Source organism: Numida meleagris, chromosome 5, assembly GCF_002078875.1.
Source record: "Numida meleagris isolate 19003 breed g44 Domestic line chromosome 5, NumMel1.0, whole genome shotgun sequence".
NCBI classification, from domain to species: Eukaryota; Metazoa; Chordata; class Aves; order Galliformes; family Numididae; genus Numida; species Numida meleagris.
In genome coordinates this window covers 196,709-221,483 of record NC_034413.1, presented here as the reverse complement: position 1 = coordinate 221,483, position 24,775 = coordinate 196,709, and the positions used below count along the sequence as shown (strand labels likewise).

The 24,775-nt window shown below is 40.0% G+C and overlaps 1 protein-coding gene across 3 annotated transcripts in view; it reads left to right on the top strand.

Annotated features, from left to right (window-relative positions):
- Nucleotides 1-24,775, top strand: part of INPP5A (inositol polyphosphate-5-phosphatase A) — a 158,951-nt gene that overhangs the window by 75,412 nt on the left and 58,764 nt on the right. For all 3 annotated transcript variants that reach the window (XM_021398212.1, XM_021398213.1, XM_021398214.1), the window contains exon 8: nt 15,217-15,301. In XM_021398212.1, the coding sequence (XP_021253887.1) occupies nt 15,217-15,301 (85 nt within the window). The remainder of the gene's footprint in view (nt 1-15,216; nt 15,302-24,775) is intronic.

Here is a 24,775-nt window from a genome sequence, read left to right as displayed (position 1 = left end):
AGGCTGCCCAGAGCCACGTCCAGCCTTATACATAGGGTCTGGGTGGTGCTGTGTGGGGACGGGTTGAGCTCAGTGATCCTCATGGCTCCCTGCCAACTCGGGACGATCTGTTACTCTGTGATTTTAGAGATTCTGGTTGGAAGAGACCTCTGGGGATCTCTTGTCCATCCTCCTGCTCAGAGCAGCACTGAGGTTAACATCAGGTCAGGTTGTGCTAGGCTTACCCAGCTGGGTTTCAGTAGTTTCATGTGATCTGTGGCTTCTGTGGGGCACCTGTTACTGTTTGACCACCCTTTTTGTGACTTTGTTTTCCCTATTATCCACTCAGAATTTCCCTCAGTGCAATTTGTAACCATTGCCCCTCATCTTTTAGTGTGTGTTGCTGAGGAGGGTCTGGCTGTGGGTATTCTGTAACCACAAAGGAGACAGAGCTTCCCTTGGCCTTCTTTCCTGTAAATGAACATGTCCAGCCCTCTGAGTGTCTCCTCATACGGCACAAGCTTCAGCCCCCTCAGCATTAAGCCGTGTGGTGCTTCAATCTCAGTACTAGCTGAGCACAGCAGGCACCTAATCTTTCTAAAGTGGCAACAGTGTTTGTATGCAGTCATCACTGTTATTAATACCATCGTGGTCTATAATGGTGTTACAGATTTGATTCATGTGATGTGTGGTACAGTACTGAGGATGGTGTGTTCAACAATCTCAAAAATACCCCCAGAATTTACAGCTGCCCTATTTAGCAATTATAAAGTCAGAAAAAAGATCACTTGTCTTGAGTAAGACAAGATGATTTCTGTATGGGCATACATGTATTGGTAACGTAAGTAAGTACTGCTCTTATGAGGCACTGCTTGACCTCATGTTTTCCTGGGAAAGAGAGCTTTAAAGAAACTATGGTATGCACCTGGCACACACTGCTTTCCATGGCATTAGATGGTGCTTGGACTGGGAAAAATAAAAGCAGGGCACTTTGTGGTTTTTCTGATCAATATATTCCTTTACATAAACGTTTGATTGTCTTTGAGTCACAAACTATGCAGACGTGTACCTTTGGAAGTCGTGTTCCTGGCAGCGCACCTGTTGCCCTCCTCTAAGATTTCATGCCATTACTCTATGTGTATCTCCTTCTTTTAAAGATGTGTTTACATGAGGAAAAGTGTTGTTTTTTAACATGAGATTTAAGAACATTGCTTGCTTCAGTGGTAACAGAGTAAGCAGTAGATTCCAGCACATGCTAATTTGCTGACTGGACTGAACGAAGGGACTTGGATCTCTACAACAAAAAGCTGATAAATGCTGGTTGATGTGCACTTGTAGCTCGCACTAGTTGGTGTGCTGAGCTAGTGCTCTGGCAGCATGGCGCTGAGCCCTGCCCACCTCCACGCCTGGTGTGCCTCAGCCGCTGAGGGAAGGAGCGGGGCTGGGGCTGGGGGAGGTCGCTGCTCAGCCAGGATTATGTCCTGGCCAAGGGGGCTGAGGTGACGGACGTGTTCCACGTGTCCCTTCCAGCTCACATTCACTTGCAGCCTTCCCTGCGTGCAGTACACACAGCAGCACTTCAGGGGGGTTCCCCACTTCAAGTTACTGTTTACTGTCCTGGCTGTCTCCTGCAGGTGCCTGGAAGGTAGAGCTGCCCCGAACCAAACTTACACATTGTAAAATATCTGTGAGTGAAATGCTGTTGTTTTCCAGCCTGGAGAAAGGGAGGCTCAGGGGATATCTAATCAGTGTCCATAAATACCTCAGGAGAGGTGTGAAGAGGAGAGAGCCAGACTCTGCCCAGCGGTGCCCAGGGCCAGGCCCAGAGGCCATGAGTGCAAGCTGCAGCCCAGGAGCTCCCCTGCCCACGGGCAGCACCGCTGCGCTGCATGGCTGGCTGAGCCCTGGCACAGGGACCAAGAGGATGTGGGATCTCCTCCGTGGGGATCTCCAATGCCGCCTGAATGTGGGGCTGGACACAGCTCTGGGTGGCCCTGCTGATGCTGGGGTGGGCAGAGGGACAAAGAAGGCCCTGCCGTTCTGGGATTCTGGGATTCCCTATCTAAATCTTCATTTTAAAAGGTTCTAAAATGTGGAATGGGGTATAAATACCTTTTCAGTCGCTTCCTGTCTGAAGTGTTACTTCTTTCTAGAAGTTTTGCTTAGTTAGGCAGCAGAGAGTTGAACAGAAGATGCTGTTTTTTCCTACTATATACAAGAAAGTGCTTTTCCTGTGTACTCCAGCAGAGGGCTAAGTAGGAATTTCTCCTAAACAGGCATTTATTTTCACTTATGGGGTACGATGATACAAGGATGAACAGGAATTATCCTATCTATGTGCTCTTGTGTCTGAGATTCTGTGATAGCACTTTTACAGGCTGCTCAAATCATCAGAGAACACAGCAGACACTCAGAAGGTTTGTAAATACGTGGCAAGGAGAGGTTTATAATGAAAGAACTCTTACTTGAATGACAGAGCCGCAGTTAGATCAGGTTCTACTCCGTAGTTTGAGAAACAGATTTGTGTGTTCTGTAACATGTAACGTATATCAGCACGAGAAAGACCTGTTCTTACTTTTTTTTTTCCCCCCTCCATTGGTCTCCTCTCTTTCTCTTATGCTTGGCACTAGGGGACGTCAATAAACCAGTATAAAACTTATGTGTTATTTATTGCACACTTGTTTACAGCATACAGTGTGCTTCATTAGCTAATTTTGGCTTTGGACCTCCCACGATGCCCTGGCTGCGGTAAGGTAATACGACTGTAGTATTAGTGTCAGCCGTGGGTCAAAAAAGTCATGATGGTATATCATTACAATGTGACACTGCCAAAAACTGCCCCTACTCCCCTGTCCTTAGAAAAGAAAACCTTCAATTTTAGGTTGCACGCTACTACTGTGAGTTTGCATTCAGATGAATTGTTCATTTTGAGAGAGCAGCCAGCCGCAGATCCGGACCTCCGTAGTGAAATGATGGGCTGTCTCGCACAAAAGGGGAGTTCTGTAAGAGCAGTGAATAATGGGAAACCCCTTTCATCGGCATTGCTAACCTTTTGGCAGCCACCAGCAAACTCTATTCTGATCTGCTGATTGGGGAGGACAATACACTGAAGCTCACTTTAAATGAAAGCTACCACCAACAGTGTCCCCATTCAGAGGGTTTTGGGAACCATCTTTGACCATTGTCTGCCATCACTCCTTCAGACAGTAGGAAAAGGGAAAGTGAGAACGTCTATAGGGGGAAAAGTACTTCTTTTCTTGGCTTTAATCTCTCTTTAAAGCTTCATAGATCTACATTTCCAGCTGAGCTACTGGAGCTATGCAGTGTCAGATAAATACTGAAGGGAGAGGTTTCAAGCTGAGCTTTTAAATCCCCTTATCTGCATGAACTAATAATGCAGATTTAGTGCTGTTAAAAACAGAGACTGGTAAGTCTTTTCCTTCAAAGCCTTTAAACTGCTAAAGAGCATTTAACAGCGATGCAGTTCAAACCCAGAGAACAATACTGAGAAGGAAAACAGTTTAATGAGCTAAACCTTCACTGAATGAAGCAGAAACACCTTCTCACAGTTGATTTAGGTCACTGTGGGAGTAAGTGAAAGCACCGCTCTGTTCACTCGGCATCTTCATAAACATGAATTAAGTACAGCCTTTTCATGGAAGGTAAAAGCTATCACAGTTTGATATACAGAAAACAAGAGAGTTTGCAAATACAGCTCGAGTGAATGACATTAACTGCTAAAATCATCAGATAAGTTGCTTTCTCAAAATTATTTTAACACATTCTGTAACACAAGCTTTTAACACGTCAGCACCAAGCTTCTCAATATCTCTAAACTACTGAGAGGGGCTAAAGGAAAAGGGAAATGAAAAATAAATTAAAAAGAAAAAAGTACCGAGTGGTGTAAAGTTCTCATTAAAGGTTCCTCCTGAGTGAATCTATTAATAACGTAGTAACATAATTTGAGAGTAAAAAGGTTAAATCTCTTGGAGGTGTTATGGAGTTTTAGCTTTAATAAAATTTGAAAATAAATAATATAGTGAAGAGAATGCTTTTGGAGACAACTAGTTGGGATATGCTGAGCCAAACTGATTGTGAAGAAAATGTATGAAATAGAGACTCTTTATTTACAAATGCATATATAATGTATATGTATAGTATTGGTCTCTGTAATGAGTCTGTCGACACTAATGTAAACCCAAACTAAGTTCTCAGCGGTCAGTTACGTTGTTCCAGATAGATGCAAATGCAGTCAAAACTGAACATGCTTTGTAAATCAGAATAAGAACACTTGCTTTATATTTAGTATGGCAAAAAAGCCCACGACAATTATTCCAGGCCCACTTTGGATAATTCATGTGTACAGTTAGCCCTACTTGCATACTACTTTTATCTTTGTATTTTTGAAAGTTAGACAGTTCAAGCAATGTGTGAAGTTAAAAAAGGAAATGTATTTTACGTCTAATTTCAGTCTTTCATACATCTACTTTAATTAATGCATGTTCATGTTGCTGTATTAGTCATGTAGATGTTTTCTAGGGATAAGTGTCTGCTGAATTTGGTAGCCTGGTTAGGGATTAAGTAGAAACCGTAGGATAGGGTTCTATAAAAGTGTTAGAGAAGTTTGTTAAGAGCGGGGATGTTGAGATGTCAGCCTGATATGGTGTTTCTTGGTGTGCCAGCCATATAAACTTCCTGAAATTATCTACAGCATTCAGACCCATAAAATGACTTTTTTTTTTTTTTTAAGAAAGTGACAGTGCTCTTCTGTTTTCCTATTGAAATGTTCCCTGGCCTAGTTCAACAGAAACATTTTTACATTACAACTGTGAAATCTTGGCATAAAGCTCCCCTTTGTGCCCTTCATTATTTTCTCACAAATATAGTCCATTGTCACATAGCTGAAGTTAATTTGATCAACATTGGGACATTTAACTTTTATGTCCGGTCAAAGGAGCTGTTTCATGCTCATTTTGGGTATTCAAAAGAAATGATTGCCAGAAAAATAATGTTACTATTAACAATTCAGAGCAATTAGTTTCCCAGGGAGAGGCAATGTGATGCACCGGCTCCACACAACTATTCTTTGTCATTTTATGGATGCTCATCAGTCAACTGTCACATCTTCTCAAAGACCCCTCCAATCTAAATGTTTCTCTTTGGGCTTTTCCCAGAACTAGCAGCTGAATGAGCAAAAGAAAAGCCACTTCGTTTCTAGGCAAAAGAAAACTTCACTCTAAAGATCTGGGTCGTTTGAGAAGATTCTAGGAGTATAGGAGTAGCCTGCTTTTTTTTTCCTTGCTTTTTTTTTTTTTTTCCCAACAGTGTTTTTAATGTCAAGTGAAAACTCTCTGTAATCATGTATCTTCAAACATTTAGAGAATTTCTTATGTATTCAGAAAGAATGCACTCCGAGGGCAAATAGACCTGCTATCCGAACGTCATCCAACAAAGGTTTTAAACCCTGGATCACATTCAGAAAGACAGCTTTTCATTAAGCACCCTGCGGCTCATCTCATTAATATTCAGTCATCCTCCCCCTTAAACTAAGGTTAAGTACTCTCAAAATTAGCGTGTTTGTATAATATGTTCTTTAAAGAGTAAATCCAGCAAAATTACGTTGTTACTTTCGACCTGTCAAATACAGTCGAAGATGCTTTTTCTTGCTTATTTTTCTATTGGCTTGAGCTTTTGACACAACTTTCAAAAACTTAACTAATGTCCTTCCTTTTTATACACACACCCTTTGAATTTGATTTAGATTATGTTTTTAACAGAAAAATAATTTTGTTTTGTGTTTGGGGCATTTTTTTTTCTTTTTTTTTTTTTTTTGGATGAGTGGATGGGGGTGGATGGGGCTGTGAGCAGCCTGGTCTCGAGGGAGGTGTCCCTGCCTACAGCAGGGGGTTGGAACTGGATGATCTTAAAGGTCCCTTCCAACCCAAACCATTCTATGATTCTACTATGGCAAGCCTTTCCAGTGTTTCTTATTCAAGTTGTAAATTAAAGATATGTTTTTTCTCCCATGTCAAAAATCTGTTAAAAAAAAAAATAAAGTTTGCAGGGACAGATATAATTAGAGAATCAGCCATCCAAGATCCAGAATGCTCAAGAAATTTCAATACTCAGGAAGGTATCAAAAAATATATATGCTAATACATGAAGTCACACTTCACCTTGCCTTTCTGAAGTGAACAGAATTGTAGCTTTGAGATGAAACATTGAAAATAAAAAGCTATGAGGTTTCTTGGAGGGCTTTTCAACAATAGTTTTCACATCTGCTAACTTACGGCCTTACTGTCGTATTGGCCATTTTTGGCACAATTGCCAAAAATGCCTGTGAGCTAGGGCCACATTTGGTGGGACTGTAAGCCTTCACCTCACCAAGGATTTTGCTCCTTTCACCTGTTTTTCATTAATAGCTTCTCAGCTGGCTGCCGTGCCTCTCTGCTAGAATGCAGCTGATGTAACGACAGGCTAGATGTGGTATGAAAAGATACTACCCCCAAGATAATTTGTGTAATTTAAGAGACAATTGAAGAAAAGAGAGAAAACCTCTGAAAGAAATCTGAAGCAGTGGCTGAAAATAACTTCTTGCTGGTTTGATTTTTTTCTGAAAATGCCTTTATATAAGAATGTGCAGGGTGTGTCACATGCTTATTGAGTTATATTTCTCTTTATACTGTATTTTTTTCCTTAGAGATTTGGGGGCTACATAAAGAGCAGTCATTAGTGTCTAGCTAAAGGTGACACACATCAACATTCATTGTGGTTTGTGCCTTTTGAAATGTTCTATCGTGTAGCCATATAATCTTACAGGATAGCTGTGATTCAATTAGAAAGAATCTATATGGGCTGTTGATCCAATTTTTATTCATTTGCAGAGAAATGAAAATAAATTGCTATTGTGATTTTATTTACAAGCCACTGAATGCTCACTGTGAAATGATGCAATGAGCTGATAGTTATAAAACGGAGAAATGGTTGAAAGAACTCCATTCTGCTTCCATTTCATTCTACGGACACTAAGTGAATAACCGTCTTTCATCATTTTTACTCCCATAGGAAGGCAGGATCACTCTGAGAGTATGGTTGTTGTCTTCTTGTTTTGTATTCTGTAAAGAGACAGATTCTGCCTAACGGGTAAATAACCATTTGCAAGTTAAAGCATTTTTAGCTACTTGTCCATCTGCCTTTACAGGAGCTGAAGTATCTGTAGATGGACTTTGCAGAAGTTCTTCACGCATTGGTAGTAGCTGCAACTGTTTCACATTTTATTAAAGCTTCTTTATGTTTCCATCAACGTGTAGTGAAAGTTGCATCTAAGATGATTCAGTTTCTCACTGCAACAAAAGAATCCATTCTATGATTCTATGAAAAGAATTGATCCTGCTACCCACCAGAATTTTCTTTGATCAAATGATAGCAGCTCTGATTTTTTTTCAGTCATTTGAAAAATGATTTTTCCTTCACCTTAGCAATACAGATATTTTTGTCTAGTCACCCTTCATTTCCTGTATGAAGTAGTCCACTGCGGTATGATGTTCAAAGGGTTAAATGCCCAGGCTAACAAATATGTAAAATTTGTTAAATGCTCTTTAATTTGAGCATTTTTGAGTCCTTTGCAAGTGAAGTCTTTCTGTGTTTCTCATAATTTGCATTACCCTTTTCCAGAACTGAGTCGTTTTTATTTCTGATTCAGAGCCCATCTGAGTCTAGTTGGCTCCCCAGGCAAGCCGATGAAGCGTGCTGGTTTCTGTCACTAGCAGCATGCGGTGGCACGGCGTGGCTAACGTCCTGTCCCCTTCCACTGCCCCCCCACGTAACCATCCCCACGAGGTTGGACTGGGAAAGGCACCTGCTGCAAGTCTGCTGAGATTTCTGGCGAGATACGAATCTGGCAAGATTCCATAGTCATTCTCCAACCGTTCCCACTGGTGAACTGTGTAGGACATACAGTGCCTCTGTTCTGAATTTTTCTGGAATTGTCACAAAAATACTTTTCCCAGCTTTAGTGAGCTGGAGGGTCAGTACACCGTTGCCATGAATCCCTGCTATTTTGAGGCTTGCTGTTAGCACTTTTGATGCTGAGTGAACACAGGGTTTTTGTTTTACTCTACCACATCCAAGCCTTGTAGAACAGTAAAGAATAATTGCTGTGTGTCAATCTTCATGCAAATTAAGACAAGGCAGTTATCTGCTGTCTGCTGATGACCAAGAGTTACAGACATTGAGGAGATTCAAGGGTTATCTGAAAGAATCTAAATCTTCTGTGATAAAGGAAGATTCAAAAAGTGCAGTTTGTGTTTTCTTCTTTTTGCTTTCTTTTACATCAGTTGAAGAACAAGAAAATTTCTTTGTAATGTAGCAGCAGCGCCATAATATTGTATTCTCCTGTAGTGAAATTGACAAGTACTTACATCATTATACATGGCTGCTATTTCATTAGGCGAATGTCAGTGTCGGGTAAGATCATGGTTTTATCAATATAATGAAAATACCAGTCAAGTAAGGAAAAAGTCACAATTTTCCAGCTCTAAAAATTGATTTTTATTGCTCTTCTTGTAATCCTTTCTTTGGATTAACTATTTATTATTGATGTGGTCTTTCTTTTAATCTTAATAGCTGCTGACATTGTAATTAATTAAAAAAATACAACATTTTTGCCCAAATGGCACTATATTGAAATTAAAAGTGGACATTGCGTATTAGTTAAACAACCCTGGCAAATGCCTTGAGTGCTAAGATGATTGCCTAAGCTTTTTGACAATTCCCTTTCATCTTGCTGTATGCTGCTTGACCTTTTGAGATGTTTTGGTGTTATTAATAGGTTTGAGCTATTATATCAGAAAGAACAGGGCACAAAAATATTATAAAGTTTATCTTTCTAATGACAGCGCTACTACACTCAAGGTATGCCAATGAAGGCACTTACATCTTTTGAGACACACTTAGGCAGTCACCATGTAACTTTTGTTCAGGAACCGCTGTTGTTTTCTGGAATTTGTTTCTCCATATGTGCCTGGGAATGCAAAGTGCTGCAAGCCATCCACTGATTGCACTGCTGAAGGGACTGTGCAGAGGAGACACGGTCCTGTCTTTGAAAGCCCTCTATACAGCCTCTGGTGGAGGGGTTTCCAATGCTTACAGAGGATCTGCACAGGCCACTTCTTGAGGTGTCGGTGTGCAAGATGATCTTTTTAACTAAAACTTGTAATGGAAAAAGTAATGAGGATAGGAATGACATAAATCTTACAGGCTACTCCGCAACCCATGTCTGCTTCTCTGTAAGCCAAAGCCTAACATTTCCAGTATCTAGATCTTCAGTGTCCTAACACAGCTGTGGTTGTAGAAGACAGATTTCGCTGTCATTATTCCTGGCTTTTCCTACAGAAGTCAGTGCAGGAGTTGGTATTACCTCTGGCATTGTGGATCTGTGGAAAAGAAAGAGCATACGACCTTCCTATCCATCGTTGTTGCTGTTTTCATACCAGCCCTTAGCTCCCGCAAACGGGATGGCCAGGTCACTCTCTGCTTTTATTTATTTTTTATTGCTTTTGAGATATTCCTCTCTGGAGTAAGAACCTCACCAAGCAAATGCATGCTGTTGTGTGCCTGCACAGGCCTCTCTGCACCCCCCTGCTCCTGGCAGCCTATGGCAGGCCTGTGGGCGCCTGGCTGTGCCAGGCTGTGCCAGGCTGCCCGAAAGTCCCTGAGCCTGGAAAGGCCTCACCCTCTCAGGCAAAGACATCGGTCAGTGTTGATTTTACTGAATTTGGATGAAAACAGCTTTTGGTCTGGAGCTGTTCTTAGTTTTGCAGTAACCAAGATGAGCAGTTTATCCTGAGAAATGATTGTTGCACCTAGACTGAGCTGTCATCTGTTCTCTTTGTGGCTATTAGTGATTTTCTTTTACTTATAAAGAGTCCTTTCATATAGGCAGTCACATTTTATTGTAAAAGCAGTTTTCGTCTTTAATTCTTCTGCATGAATAATGAAACAAAATCAAGAGACTGGAAAGGTAATTTCTTATCCCAAAAGAAGTTGTATGAGAAATATGGACATTCTCATACTTGCTATTATTTAGCTTAAGAACATTTTGTTATTATAAAAATGTGCTCATTGAATAATATCTGGTTTGGCATTTGGATTGTTTCTTCCCAAGCAATGTGACGGTGTCCCTCCTTCTCTTCCATTCATCCTGCGTGGCAGAGCTGCCAGTTTTTGTTTTGTTATGTTATTGTTGTGTTACAAAAAAAACCAAAAACCCTCAAGTCCCTCTTTTCAGCAGTGTCAAGTCAGGATGAATTGGCCAGGAAAGCATGTTTATAGACTGTGTGAAGAACTTTGTCTTTGTGTGGGAACGTTGGTGACACTGGTATGGCTTGCCTGAATGAACTGCGATGACGCGGCTAATAAGGTGTCCTGCTGAGTGCTGCCGCAGCCTTTCTCAGACCTCCCACTTAATGCCATTCAGCTCCAGCTCAGTGTAGCTAATTTTTCCCATTCCCTCAATTCTTTAGGCCCCCCTTACAAACAGAAAAGTCAACTTTCACACCGAGGGGAAGATAAGTGCTTTAGGAAATAATCATGTAAACAGAATGTTACCTTCTGACCTGATGCTGATACCTTGATCTGGGACAAAACCCAGCTGGCTATTGCATTAGACATGGCTATTAAAGGAATAATGCTGCTGATCCTCCTTACAAAGTGCCCTGAGAAATGGTTTAGCCAAATCACAGTGCCTCTTGTCACACTGAATCATGTTTAGCTGCTCTCTTCCATGACCAAACTGCTGATATTTAGATGCTCCCTTGTCTTCTTTCTTTTGGGAGTATGAGAGGGGAATAAGTATAAAAACAAGTGAAAATCGGTGCTATTTCTGCTAGCCCTTTTAATTTCTCAATGAATTTCAGTGCTTTGAAACGTGCATACCATATTTTAAGGAGTACATTTTGTGAAATGTCCTTAGTTGTAAAGAGTGAGTACTTTAAAAGGGGAAAAGTACATGACAAAAGGATTTCACTGATTCCAGTGACATGGAATTGTTCATTTTAAGATCATAGTAACCTATTCCTTTTGATACTCAATAGAGACTAAAATGAGGAACTAGGTCTGACCTCCAGGAGTATCAGGGAGAAGAAGAACCTGTACCTTTTAGTCATTTGAGTCTTGACAGGAATTTGGCATCCAGGTCTCCTAAAGGGCTTTGAAAAAACTTAACTTTCACAATCCTTTTAGCAGATACTACCACTCGGACTTAGAGGTCCATCGTTTCATAGAAGTTATTTGACTATCCTCGATTCCAAGACCAAATGTTGGGCACTTGCTTTTACTGTGGCATTTTTTTAATTTCTCTTTAGGTTTGCCAATCGCACGGGTCTATGCTCAGAGCTGGGTAATTTGGTCATCGCAGGCAGGCCAATTTAGCTCAATCTAAAGCTGTTCAGCTTCATAGCTCAAAGGATTTCAGCATTTTCTTGTAATTCTCCTGGTGCATCCAGAATAACAGACAGGTTTTGTCAGAGGTCTTTGGGAAAATGTGTTAGGGGACTGCCATGCTAAAAATCACTGATCTGTAGCAGGTAGTTTTCCTAGAAGTCCTGTTGACAAGAAAAAGCAGGTGCGTTCCCAGTGTAGACCAAGTAGCTTCTTTTCTGGCTTTGTATCAGTTGCTGATAGGCAGTGTGAGACAGCCTTCCATTATTAGACCAAAATAACAAACGTATTTATTTTGCAGAAAACAAATTTCAATAGTAATTTAACATTAATTTGTACCCTTAACAATGAAATTTTGCACTTAAAAACAGCGTGAATCATGGATCTGACACACTACAACATGTAAGCATGTGACTTTGATGGTAGACCTTACTCAAAAGTTACTGTTCTTTGGATGATATATCCTTGTGCTGTTGTGTCATCTCTAAAAAGCTACAGCCTGTAATCTCTTGATGGCCTTGTATGGCCACAACAAGCAGCGCAGTTCACTGGTGCACTGACAATCTCCTTTGCTTTTTGATATAGACTTCTAGAAGTTAAGTGCTTGTGGTTTCTCACAAACCATGACACTTCTACCCAAGAGCTACCTATTTTGTGACAAGATTTTTAGAAGAGTTGTATGGGAATGTTTGGATCTTTAAAGTCTGTTGAAGCCCTTCTGGAATATCTGGTAGTCAGCAAGTACAGGTTAAAAGTAGCAGCATTAGGTCCTACCATTAAAAACATTAAATGAATGCTGGTGAGATAGGTTGGCTGCTTTCTTTTTATACGATTCAGATTTATCGCTCCACGTACTGATTCATGGCATCATTTTAAAAAAGGTTATTTGATTCATGGTTAAAGCAAGGGTACTGTTACAGCAACAAACAGCGCTAAAATAGCGTGGATTTTGAAGCCTTCCTACTTCATTTGCAAGCACTCCTTGTTAAAAGAGTAAAAATGGTCTTCTGAGTTCTCATTTTCTTGTACACAATTATGTGTCTGGGTTAGAATGCAGAAATGAGGAATGGAGCATTTTTTTAATTTGTTGCCCCAGTCCTAGCACCTTCGTTGTGCACCGCTGGTCCTGGTGAGATTCTCAGTGTTTTACAGCACAGTGTGCAATTTCTATCCAATTCCCCTAATGCCAGATATTATTCCTGCCGTGTTGCAGAGGAAGGAAATTTTGCTGAACTTTTATTTATTGCTGTCTCCTTTGCTAACTTTGAGTCTGATTCTAAAAGCATAATTGAGAAGATTAGTTCTTGTGCCATTGATTCAGTGGAATTACAGGCCCCGGTAAGTATTTCAAACTATCAGAGTATCACAACAATGAGATAATTCTAAATTTGGGAACTCTTAAACTAATCCTAAGTCCCAGTGGCCAGGATAGCATGTTACAAACATATCTATTTAGCTGAGTCATTAAAGGCAAATTTTTTTGGTGAGGTATCCCAAATCATTTAATAAGTACAGATACATATATATGCCTTGTACTGCTGATGTTAATTTTGTTGTATGCCTAAGTTTCATGACTTGTGAAAAGGAAATATGTCAGAAGCCACTTAAAGCATCAATCCCGAGAAGCAGCATTTGGACAATTTTACTTCAATCTGTCGTGAGACACTTTTTCTGAAATATCTGGTGAGAGAAACTACAAGGGTTAAAATTACAACTGGTTAAAATTGCAGCTGGTTAAAATTACCCACTTTAAAGCTGGCATTGATTTGTATGCAAATCATGTTTAAATCAACTAATGTGCAAGACTGTGACAGAGTTTTAATTAATTGATCAGAAGCAGACTAATCAGCTGTTTTGTTCATCAGCAACTGAGTCTTTTCAAGTTAATTTGGTTAGGAGGTATTTTAACTGGCTATTTTTGGAACAGACTATTTATTTGGAAAGTGCATCTTTTGCATAATACAATCACAGGCATCATCCTTATAATATCACTTTGTTTTAAGAGGCCTCTTCTAGACCTTGGGGTCATTCCTGCAGTATCTTTTTTTTTTCTTTTTTGTCAGCAATAAATGGCATTGGGCAAAGCCCAAACTAAGATATGAATCAGAAAAGTTGGCAAAACAAAGTCAGTTTTTCTTACATGTAAGTTGCGTATTTGATCTAGCAATGATAGTGTTAGAAAACGGTGCTAATGTAAATGGTTTAGATTTTAAGGGCACTAACCAAAATAATGTTATGTATAAGTCAGGAGTGACAGGTTTTTCTTGGTGCTTGCTGGGAGCTGACAGTAGACAGTATTTATTAACAGTACCTGCAACAATTTGTCAGCTGAATGGAGAATTTGGAGATTTTCATACCAGAGAAGTCTATGCAAGAGCTTTTGCTTCAGATGACCATTACTTTAGTTCCAATGCACATCAATTTTTCAGCAGAATATTATTCCTTATGTAATAGATTATTGTGGACTAAAAATGTGAGATTTTTTATAAGACAAAAAGTATTATCTCATAGTAAATCTAATGTATCTTTCTTTATAGCTGTAAAATGTCTGAATAAATATAATGCATTAAAATATTTTAAGCTATTTGAAACAAAGGCCTCCTGGGCTCTGTTGTTCCAGAAGGCGTCTTTACCGTGCATTACTTTACCCTCATTTACCTGTCTGTATGGGTTCCTTCCTCTTGCTCAGCTGAGTCTTCTGTCATCATAGTGCTTACCTGTTTAAATATTCCTAGGCTATAAACAATGTATTGCATACGTTTGTTCCCTTTATCTTATATATTGTGCATCTAGCATATCATTCAATTTTTTTTGTGGGTTTTGACTGTGTATTTTATGTGTAGCTGTAATGTTTACATTTCAGTTATTTTATACGTTCCTCAGCTGATAGACTATTAATTGCATTGATTCCCATTTTGAAATTAAGTATGAATCCATGGATTTCTGAACTTCAGGATTTCTGAAACCATGTAAAATTGCGCAGCATTAGGAGTACCAAGCAACTGTCATTAATAATAGATAAACTAATAACACAGTAATGACTTTTGATAATGCAAGATTTGCAAGATGGACGGTAATGCCTTACCTCCTTATTTAGTACTGAGCAAAGGTTTCAGAAAAGAGTTAATCTCTATTCTGCATCTGGAAAGATCACCTTTTAGCTGTTAGCTATAATCTCAGTAAAAATCTGCTTTCAACATAAAGGAGAGCTGTATTTCAGAGAACCCTAACTGAGCCAGGAAATCCTTGTCATTCGTACCAGCTGTGATAAATAATGGTTAGCACTAACACATTGCTTTTCATGCAGTCCACAGAGTGCTTACCTACACTGGTAAACATGATGATCACAGTTTTATAGATGTGTAAACACAACACAGAATGGAACGTAGGTGTATTCTGAACTTGTCACTAATTTGGAGGTCCTAAATCTTAGTTTCCAAGCCCAAAGCACATATACTTAACTCTTCAAAGCTGTGGAGTTCCTCTAGGATGCCCTCTGATGCCCAAGTGCCGGTCCTGGTCATTGGTACTAACTGCTACAAACTTGCTTTCCTCCAGATTGCTCTTTCAGCTGGGCAGGGGAAATCAAATGCATTATTTTACTGGGGTTGAAGACAGAATTGCCTGAGCAAGGATAACCAGTCCAAAAACACAGTTAATGTATTGAGAAGATTGTTCCAGTATAAACTGATAGTTCTGATCGTTCCAATAATTATTTCTGAGATAGTGCTTAGAGGGTCAGATATGTGTATTTGTACATAAGTGAATGACAGTTCTGTTTGTTTGTTTGTTTTTCAGAATTATAGATCAGCGGTTTGAGAAAGTTTCATATTTCGTCTTTGGAGACTTCAATTTTAGACTGGATGCCAAAGCAGTAGTAGAGGTAGGACTTTGATTTTACTTCTGTTGCAATTCCAACCAGTTTTTTTTTCTCAGACTTTTTTTCCTGTGGAGAAACTAAAAGTGACTTAATGAGCTCATCTTAATGTTGACTTTGATCTTGGCTAAGAATATTATTTTCAGCAAGATCATTTGACAGGTAAATAAAAATTACTGTGCTGAGAATCTGCTGAAGAAATTAAGAAAAGCACAACTGACAGGCAGTGTTTTTTCTAAGTAGTGGTGTGTAAAGTGATTATTACATGGCGAGGGAGCTGTAAACACAAATGGAGTAGAGAGTCCATACTACCTGTTCATGATCCTCTGTATAGAAACAGGAAAACATGAGTACCAACCTAAGCTGAGACATCAGATCTTCACAATGCATAGCGGCCTATTCCTTCCCTTGGTTGGCATGTTAAAGCTTCAGCAGCAGATACCACGTTTCTGTCGTACTTTTGTGACTTCCATCACTTGCTGTATCTCACACTGAATTTCGTAGTTTTTTACTGTAGTTGGTGGGGAGTAATAAAACAGAGAAATTTGCTAAATTTCTGTGACAGCATTCCACACTTTAAAAACACAAGAAGACGTTTGTGTAAACCTTTGTGACAGTAACTTCTGAGTGTGGATCAGCGACTGGAAGATTTGTATAAAGCCAAAGAAAATAGAGTAAGCCTTTTTCATCATGAGATGAGATTGCCTTGACTTTACTGCCAGAGCTCTGCTCCCGGTAGCATGGGGTCAGAAATAATATCCAGGTTGAACACCAGTTTAATCTCGTGGCTTTCCCACTTTTAATTTTCGGAGGTACTGTAGTGTCTTTTTTGTGTCCTTGGGGTTAGGCATGTATCTTCTAAACCAGAAGCTTTTATTTTGTAAATCAAGCAGCAGCAGGTGAGTAAGCAGCCTGTGTGTCAAAGGCTGGATACCTCTCGTACAGGTGCAGTACAGTTCTCATTCTGTACGTGATGGATGATTAGTCCTTCATCTGTTGAAAAATATGAGTTTGACATTATAGCACAGTGTATGTAGCAATTAACTTCCTTCTCAGGATCCTTTATACATTGTAGTCACTTAACCAACAAACTTAAAGTATAATTGAACTGGATTTCCAGTCAGTGACTCAGACTACTCAGCTTCAAATGATAAGTGTATGATAAGGACTAAATCCTGTTCTCACACTGCTGTTACTATAGTTATCATCCATGTTTATAGGCAACTTGTTTTTGAAGTGTCTGTTTCTTGATTCACTAGTAGTGCAGTAATATTACTGAGAATGTGTCTGTCTCAGAGAACACCTCTACTGATCATGATCCAGCAGAATTCTTGAACACCCTGTATTGACAAAGAGCGCTATAAGGTTTTCCTAACTTACTTACTGCCTCGCAGTTTGCGGGATTGAAGCTGCAGAAAATACTTTCTTTATTACTGGTAGGTTAAGACTGCTACATTTATAGTTGTGAGTTTCAGAGTAATCTGCTCCTAACAGTGCTGCTAACCACCAGTGATGCATACTGAGTAAACTGCACAACTGGTGCTAAGAGTACAGGTTTAGAATCCTGACTCAGCACTTTTCATCTTTTGAGTGCTGTGCCAGTGTCAACTGAAGTTGTTATACACAAGCATACAAGGTTATGTAAAAGGTGTAATTTGAAAATGAATCAAACCTACCCATCCTTCTAAGATAAAGTTCATGCGTGCGTGAGTTTAAAAAGTATTAGAATAATACATACTTTCTGTTTCTTTATTTGATAAATAGCATGCATTAAATTAAACAAAACTTGACCCAGATCACAGAGTGCTGAGGAGTTGGACACTGTAAGATGCTGCTAGTGATAAATGTGTTGTGGAAATGTAGACTTACACCAAACGCTAACAGTGAAATATTTTTTTAAGGGATTTCTCCCTTAAGCCACTGGGAGGGAGAATCTGAGAACTGTGGAGTCCTGGCACAGTGTGCTAAGTCAGATAATAAGTGTTGCACTTATTAATTCACAATTAATAGACAATAAATCATCAATATATAATTTCTTAATTTTTTTTAATGGGAATCTTAATCAAAAGTCATATTGATTTCCTTGCTAGGAAAATCTGCTGTAATGTTGTTGGGGTAATCCAAGAAAGATCAATAAATCAGGTAAAGGCTTCTGGCAATTCTGAGATCCATATGTGTATTAACAAGCATGTTGTCCGGAGGGATAAACTGGCAAGAAGGAAATAGGATGTCAGTAGCATAACGGGCATAGCAAATACAATTGTTTTGCAGTTGATTTGAATTATAGCTTAAGCATAATTTGTAGCTTAGTGTGATGGTGTTCAGAGAAATACCTGCAGCTCAGCCTACTAAGGCATTTCATTCTGAAACAGGTCAATGATAAGGTTCCATTTTAGTCATGTTTTCTAGGGACAGTGTATGATTAAAAATAAAGGCAGTGGGAAAGGATCCAGAATCACAAAAGATTTTTTATCCTGAAGTCTCAGGCACTTCTGTGCTGTGGGTGTCTGCCAGGCACTGGTAGCATTGGAGTTTCTCCACCAGGTCTTGGTGAGTGATACGCCACATTGGTTTTGGCCACAACGTGGGAGAATGGTAGAACAGTGTCATTCCATTTGATGACATCAGAATTCCGAAAAACCAGCTGAGTCCATTGAATGTGATGGGTTTCATCCCAGAGTACTGAAGAATTTAGCAGATGTTATAGTTGAACCTTTCTCAACAGTTTTCTAGAGATCTCAGGAATTTGGCTTGGTCACCACTGACTGGAAGCTAGCCAGCATTGCCCCAGTTCACAAGAAGGGCACAGAAGAAGACCCTAGAAATTGCAGATCTGAAAAATAGAGACCTGTTAGTTTAACTTCAATACCTGGAAAATTATGAAGATTTTCCTGTGCATCATTGAAAGACACATAAAGCACAACGCAAATATCAGGCCCAGCCAACATGGGTTCATGAAAGGAAAGTCCAGTTCTTGAGCAGGGGCAGTGCAAAGGGAGGTATTCATCTGTTCTCCCTGATATCTAGTGACAAGACGGCTGTGAATGGCTTGAAGCTGTGCTGTGGGAGGTGCGCACTGGACCTACTTTGAGGGTGGTCAGGCACTGGAACAGGCTTTCTAGCAAGATGGCTCATGCCCCTTGCCTGTCAGTGTTCAGGAGGCATTTGGACAATGTTCTTAATGATATATTCTAGGGTAAGCCCCAAAGTAGTCTGACAGTTGGACTTGACACTGGGTGGAGTTCCCTTCCTACTGAAGCTTTTCTATTCTACTCTACTAAATAAGAGTTTTTCATTCTACTCTACTAAAATCTCCTAAGGCACATTTGGTGCCATCCACTCCTCAGGCAGACTAAAGCCTGTAGTCACTGCTTCCATGAACATAAACATATGAGAGCATAAATGCTACTAAATGTTAGTTATAGAGGTTCACTGTAGCTGTAATAATGTGAAAAGCCCTAGTGGTTTTTCTTGTAGCTAAATCCTTGTCAAATCACTGCTCTGGCTCACTGCATTAACAGACTGGAGAACGAAGATCACCTTGTTACTGCATTACCCAATACACTAATCAATGGCTCAGTCCATTGGTTTCCTCTCAATTGCTCTCTGCTTTGTCGCAGTGCAGGCACACAGAAATAGGTTCCCTGTTGCTGCCCGCCCCTCTGCTCTGGAGGTGCAGCAGGGCGCAGGGACCAGAGGGACATGGGCTGTGGCCCCAGTGGAGCTCACCCAGCCTCTGCCCCAAATGAGTGTGAGGAGCTACAGTGTTGCATGGGGTCAGACTTCCCCGGCTTCTGTCAACATGTGTTTGCAGTTGCTTGGAGGATCTCCTACGAGTTGTTAGCAGGTTGGTGCACGCAGGAGCTACACGGCAAAAAACAGGGAGTGCTCTGGTCTGTCTGCATGTTCAGCTACGAAGACGTGTCAGATCCTGGTGGGATATCCATTCAGCCCGAGCAATGTGCCTAAAGCTGGTTTGTGGTGACCAGATGGTCCTGCTGAGGCACCATGAGTGCATCTTCGTAGCAGAAGTGCTGGACCCGTTCCTGGGTGCTCTGTTGGTGTTACCTGGCAGCCTGATGCTCACGCATCCTCCTGTTTCTGCCTGGCTGAGCTGAGACACCCATCCCTCTACCTCAGGGAAGACAAAGCCGATAAATGCTACTAGCTCCTTACTGTAAAACATCCAGAAAATCTTCTGGCCCCTTGGAAAGCACCACTTTTTTGAAGATCCATTGCAGATCCATTCACTTTTGCAGTGCTAATTGTCAAATGTCATGCTGGCATTGCATTCCATCAGTACCAGACATCTTCAGCTCATCATTCTTCACGCTCAACATGTTTCCAAAAATAAGACTAATAAGTAAGAAATTCCTTTAGCAGTGCAGTACGCCCAAAAGAAAGATTTGAATTTCCTTGGGTTTTGATTACTTTAAGGTATGCTTTAAGAATCTAAATTGTTTTCTGATTATTTCTCTGATTTTTTTCTAAATTTAGATAGTCCTACACTTGCAAAATGGATCAAATTTTAGTATTTTACTGATGTTCATATTCAAGTATACCCCTATTTAATTTTTTATAAATGCTAGGCTTTCTGGATGAGATAGAGCATTCTGATTATTTGCCCACTGCTTACAGGTGCTTTCCAGCACTTCTCTTACCAGTTGTGTTTACAACATGTACAAAATTACTGTGTTTATATCTGACTGAATTCTAGTATTGACTTATCTGTAGCGTCTCTAACAGAGGTATTGTCACAGCATTTCACAGAAACATTTATTTGTTACGTGTCTGTATGTAGATGATGGTTCCCTTGTAATTTTTCTGGAAATTGTGCCCTCTGTAGTTCAGATAGGTCACAGTAAGCTTCATGGTTATCAGAAGCACATTGCAAATTTATAGTAGTGTGTGTGACAAATGTAGTTTTTCTATTTTTGGAAAATCATCTTCTCTAATTAAAAGATCTGATGTGGCTTGACAGAAATCTGTAGCAGCACAAGTTGTGCTGGAGGCTGAAGCTGAATAATACTCTGGAAATGTAGAAGTTGCAAGGTAGAGTTTCAGCTCTTCAAAAAGGGTAAAACGGTAATGCCTTTAGCATTTTCATATACATATGTAGTTATTGAATTGTAAGAACTGGTGAGCGTCTAATATTTTCTGTCAGCTCTAGAAACACTTACTAGCCTTAATGTGAAAGCAGAATTAGTCCCACTCATCTCTCCTTGTCTCTTAATTCACATGGATCTATGGAAGTGCGAGTGGGAAGGCCGTGACCTCAGTGGTAAATCTGTTGGGCTGCCTTGCTCACTGGCAGCCTATGCAGGCTGTCATTTTCTGTCTTTAACATGGAGAGGTGCCCTTTACCCTACGTGTGTTAGAGCAGATGTTTATAAAGGAGGGAGTTCCATTCTTACTAGCCTGGCCACTTTGCTGGAACTGAGTGGTTTATGCAGAACGTCAATGGAAGGAGCTGTCTCCTTTCGCTGCTTCCCTGCATCAGCCAAGAGCATTGCAGTGCACAGCCTCGGTTGGGGCTGCTGGTAGGGACGGTGCTCCTTCTGCTCCTTATTACTTGGTGAGAGGCTGCTTGCCAGTGTTGCTTTGTTTAAATCACCCTTCAAGTGTTCGATGGCTCTACCCCTAGCAAAAGTATTTTTGCTATCAGCTGGCCACAGGAACAGTCTGTGTTAATCTTTCAGAATTACTCTATTTCCATTTAAAACAAACCAACCACAAAAACAGTTATCTGCTGAAATTCTTGCCTATACATCTTCCTAATCCCATTTGTCTGTTCTAGGACCATACAGTCAGGGCTAGTGAACTGTTTCTAGCTGACACTGCCGATTAAAAAGTCCCTTGAAGTTCCTTGTACTTTGAAGAAAAGAATAAGTGTGTGCTCCCCAGTTCCAGAAGTTACAATTGGGAATATAAGGCTCAGTATGCAAACACTGATCTTCAGGAGAAAATCTTATTAATTGTAAAATCCATTGGCTCACGGTAAACCATAACCTTCACTTGCATCCAGAAAAAACAATTTTTTTGTTTTTCCCTCACTAAAAGACATCTTGTAAGGGTTGATAGCAACTTGGTATCTGGAGAGGGAGAAAATACATTGGTCTTTAGAGGTGTTCAGATGAGTATGGTTGGATTAGTTGGAAGTACTGATGCAGTGGAAGTTGTCAGCAGTTAAGAAACTTGTTTCTACCCATTCTAGGCTTACAGCAGTGCATGTAAGTCAAATTTTTTATCTTCCCACTTCTGCAACAACTGAAACTGATTAACACATCTTTTTAGACTAATAACGGTATTATTTCACATTCCATGAATCATTGCAGTTATGCCTCTAAATGGCTCAAAATCTGATTCATAGACAAAAAAAAAACTCTTGCATATTTCTGAGGTGAGATATTGTGTCTTTTGGCTGATTCTTGCATTGAAGAATACTTAATTGTGGTGAGAAAATGCAAAGCCTCTTCCTTCCTTTTGTACTGTTTTCACAACAGTACAAAATAAAGAGGCACAGGTATGCAAACTGCAGTAGACTATGACAGGTAGATCCCTTCTTACGAAAGCAATGAATTAATGAAAGCTTGATGAAATATGACTAAACCAAAACTATCCAAGCTTCATTATGTCCTATTAAATCTTCAGAAAGTTAAGAAAGGCTTCTAGTAAAGTGCTACGAATCATGCAAAAGAGCCCTTTTATTCTTATGAAAGGAATTGTTTCTTGTATTCTTCAGTCAGTGTGTTCTTTGCTCCGTAGTGGCTGTCAATTTAAACTGTAACAGGGTTCCCTTCCTCCTTCAGTGAAGTGATCAGGAGCCTCCCTTGCAAAAAGAAAAATGGCATTGCTTTGTTCTCAAGATTAATTAGTATTTCATGAGATAAATTATTCTTAATAGCTTACAAAATTCAGATTGTGTTTTTATTGCAGTTAGAAATCCTCTTAAGATGCTGAATTCTTTTTACCTCCTTAAATAGGTCGTCGTAGATTACTTTGTCTCATAAAGATTTTAACTTTCATTACAGGCTAAACTGATTCTAGAACTTGGTGGAAACAAAACCGTGTAGAATGAAAATGTAATAAAGATTTATTAAATTAGAATGCATAAAACTCAGGGTCTAATAAGGACAGTTTTATTAATGAATGTAAATTGCAGCAACCCATCTGAGGCACCTGCTAAATGTTCATTATAAATTACTCTCATAGACATTGTGATGAGTTTCATATTGTAGCCAGACTTATAAAAGCATGCAGATTGCTTCCCCAAGGGACTGTATATTTACTTAACAGTGTAGTTAATTGCAATTATTTATTTTCCAGTGATCGCAAATGGCTTCTGCATTAAAGATGTATGTGGCTATTAGGAATTATTCAATTACCTCTCTTTTTCTCAGTAATCTAAGTCAAACCTGAGCTCAGATTCCCAGAGGTAGGTCAGTAGTGTATTAACTCAGTATGTTCCTTAGCCTTCTGCTGGGGCCATAACACTGTAGTCGTAAGTCCTCTCAGCAGAGCTAGCTTGAGAAATACTGATTACCCATCTTTCCAGCTGATTTTTTGACATCTCCAGTTCCGTACTGATGCTGCCACACTTATTGGCAAGATTCATAGGAGGTTAATTAAATCCATCTTCAAAACAACAAGGGTCCAATGAGCCATATCCTCATTGCAATAGTAAATTAAATGATGCAATTGTTTCTACTTCCATCACGGATAAGGGGAGTGATGAGTGAATGAATTGTTCTCTGGCCGCCTCCTCTGGGGCCCTGGAGGGTCTAGTAGCATGTGGTCGTAAACCTGCTTTTAATTTGTGGCTACAGGAAAAGATGACACTGTTATCAGCAGACAGAGGTCCCGCACAGCATCACAATGTGAAAGATGGCAGTGTTTAAAAACTAAAAGGAACTCTATTCCCAGTAGGGCTTAGCAGCTCCTCCTGTTTCACATGCAAATTAATACAAACGTGGTTACAGAGCAGAACAGAAAAGATGATACGTTGATCAAATTTGGCACCGCTTGGGCCATAATTAAAATGTACACAAATTAAATACAATTATCTTGTGCTTTCTAATAGGGCTGAGCGTCATTAAACTAATTAATAATGCAGTCTATGAGCTCGGCTCCACTGCTGCGATTGTTCAGAGTGTATGTTTTATGCCTTGCGTGGCGGCAACTGGCAGCTGGGAGACTCAGCTGGCACCGGCTGACGGCGAGTGACAGCAGTACCAGCAGCGCCCGTCTCCACGCAGCCCGGGACAGAGCTGGCTGCTGCCACACCTGCCATTCATCACCTAGCTGACAGTGATGGTGATGGATGGCATTTTGGGTGCCCGAAACCCTTTTCTTTTTCACTGGTTGCTGGTTACTGCCTGGAATGTACCTACTAACCCTTGGGGCCAATTTTGGGAAGTGGGAGTTTCTGAGGACAAACTCTTGTTTCTGAATGGCTCAAGTTCGTAATCTGTCCTGTATACTAAGTGACAGAGCAACATGGAGGAGAAAAAGGAAATTCCTGGAGAACATGCGAATTTTATGTAGCAGATACCTGTTAGCACAAGGAGCGATGCTCCTGGCATGGCAGCCAAGCTCATCCACAGGGAAACCTGACAACTTTACTCAGGCTGGCTCCTTCAAGAGGCCAAAGCTTTATGCAAATTCACGTAGAAAAACTCTTAGCAGAATGCAAGACCCCGGGTATCCGTTGCAAGTTTCCAAGGTTTAACAATGCTCATCTGTCTAATGTGGTTGCTGTTTAATTTCTGCTTGATGACTTGCTAATTAAGAAATGGGTCCTGAGATTTGTTTTCCAAAGATTTTGACAGCGCCCAGGGTCTTGCATCTGTAACATATGAAGCAATTGGATCAGAGTGCAGGAAGCACTTAGCGGCATGCTTACCTTTAAGCATGCTGGCAATCAGTTGTTCTTTTCAGACAGGACAAGAAGCGCATCATGTTACAGCGACTGTACCTAGAAGTACATACATACAGCTAATCATTAAAAATTTCTTGACTTGAAAATTGTTTCTATAAAAGCAGCTGTAATTTAAGTAATTAAATGGCATAATAAATATTTAACTAAAGCCACCTATGACTTATATTCAGTATAAAAACTCGTTGGCTCAATTGAGGCTAAACATCACCTGGGCAGATGCCATATCACGTTTTTCTGGTATCTGAAAATTATGCAATTTGAGAAGAAACTTTGTGTACCTGGGAAAAATGCGTTCGTTTTAAACTTAAGTTTATTACTGGTTGTTACTCAGATACAAAGTGCTAATGTCTGTGGACAAATTAGCACTGAAAGGCACCCATTCATGGTGAAAAAAAAAAAAGAGCTTGCACTCTACATAGTTTGTAGCATTCCGTAAGAAAGCGTACATACACATATTTTTGTTGTCATAAAGGGAAGCCAGGAGGGAGACTTCTCAAAACTACAGCCTGTAATATAGAGTGATATTTCACTAAAGTATCAAA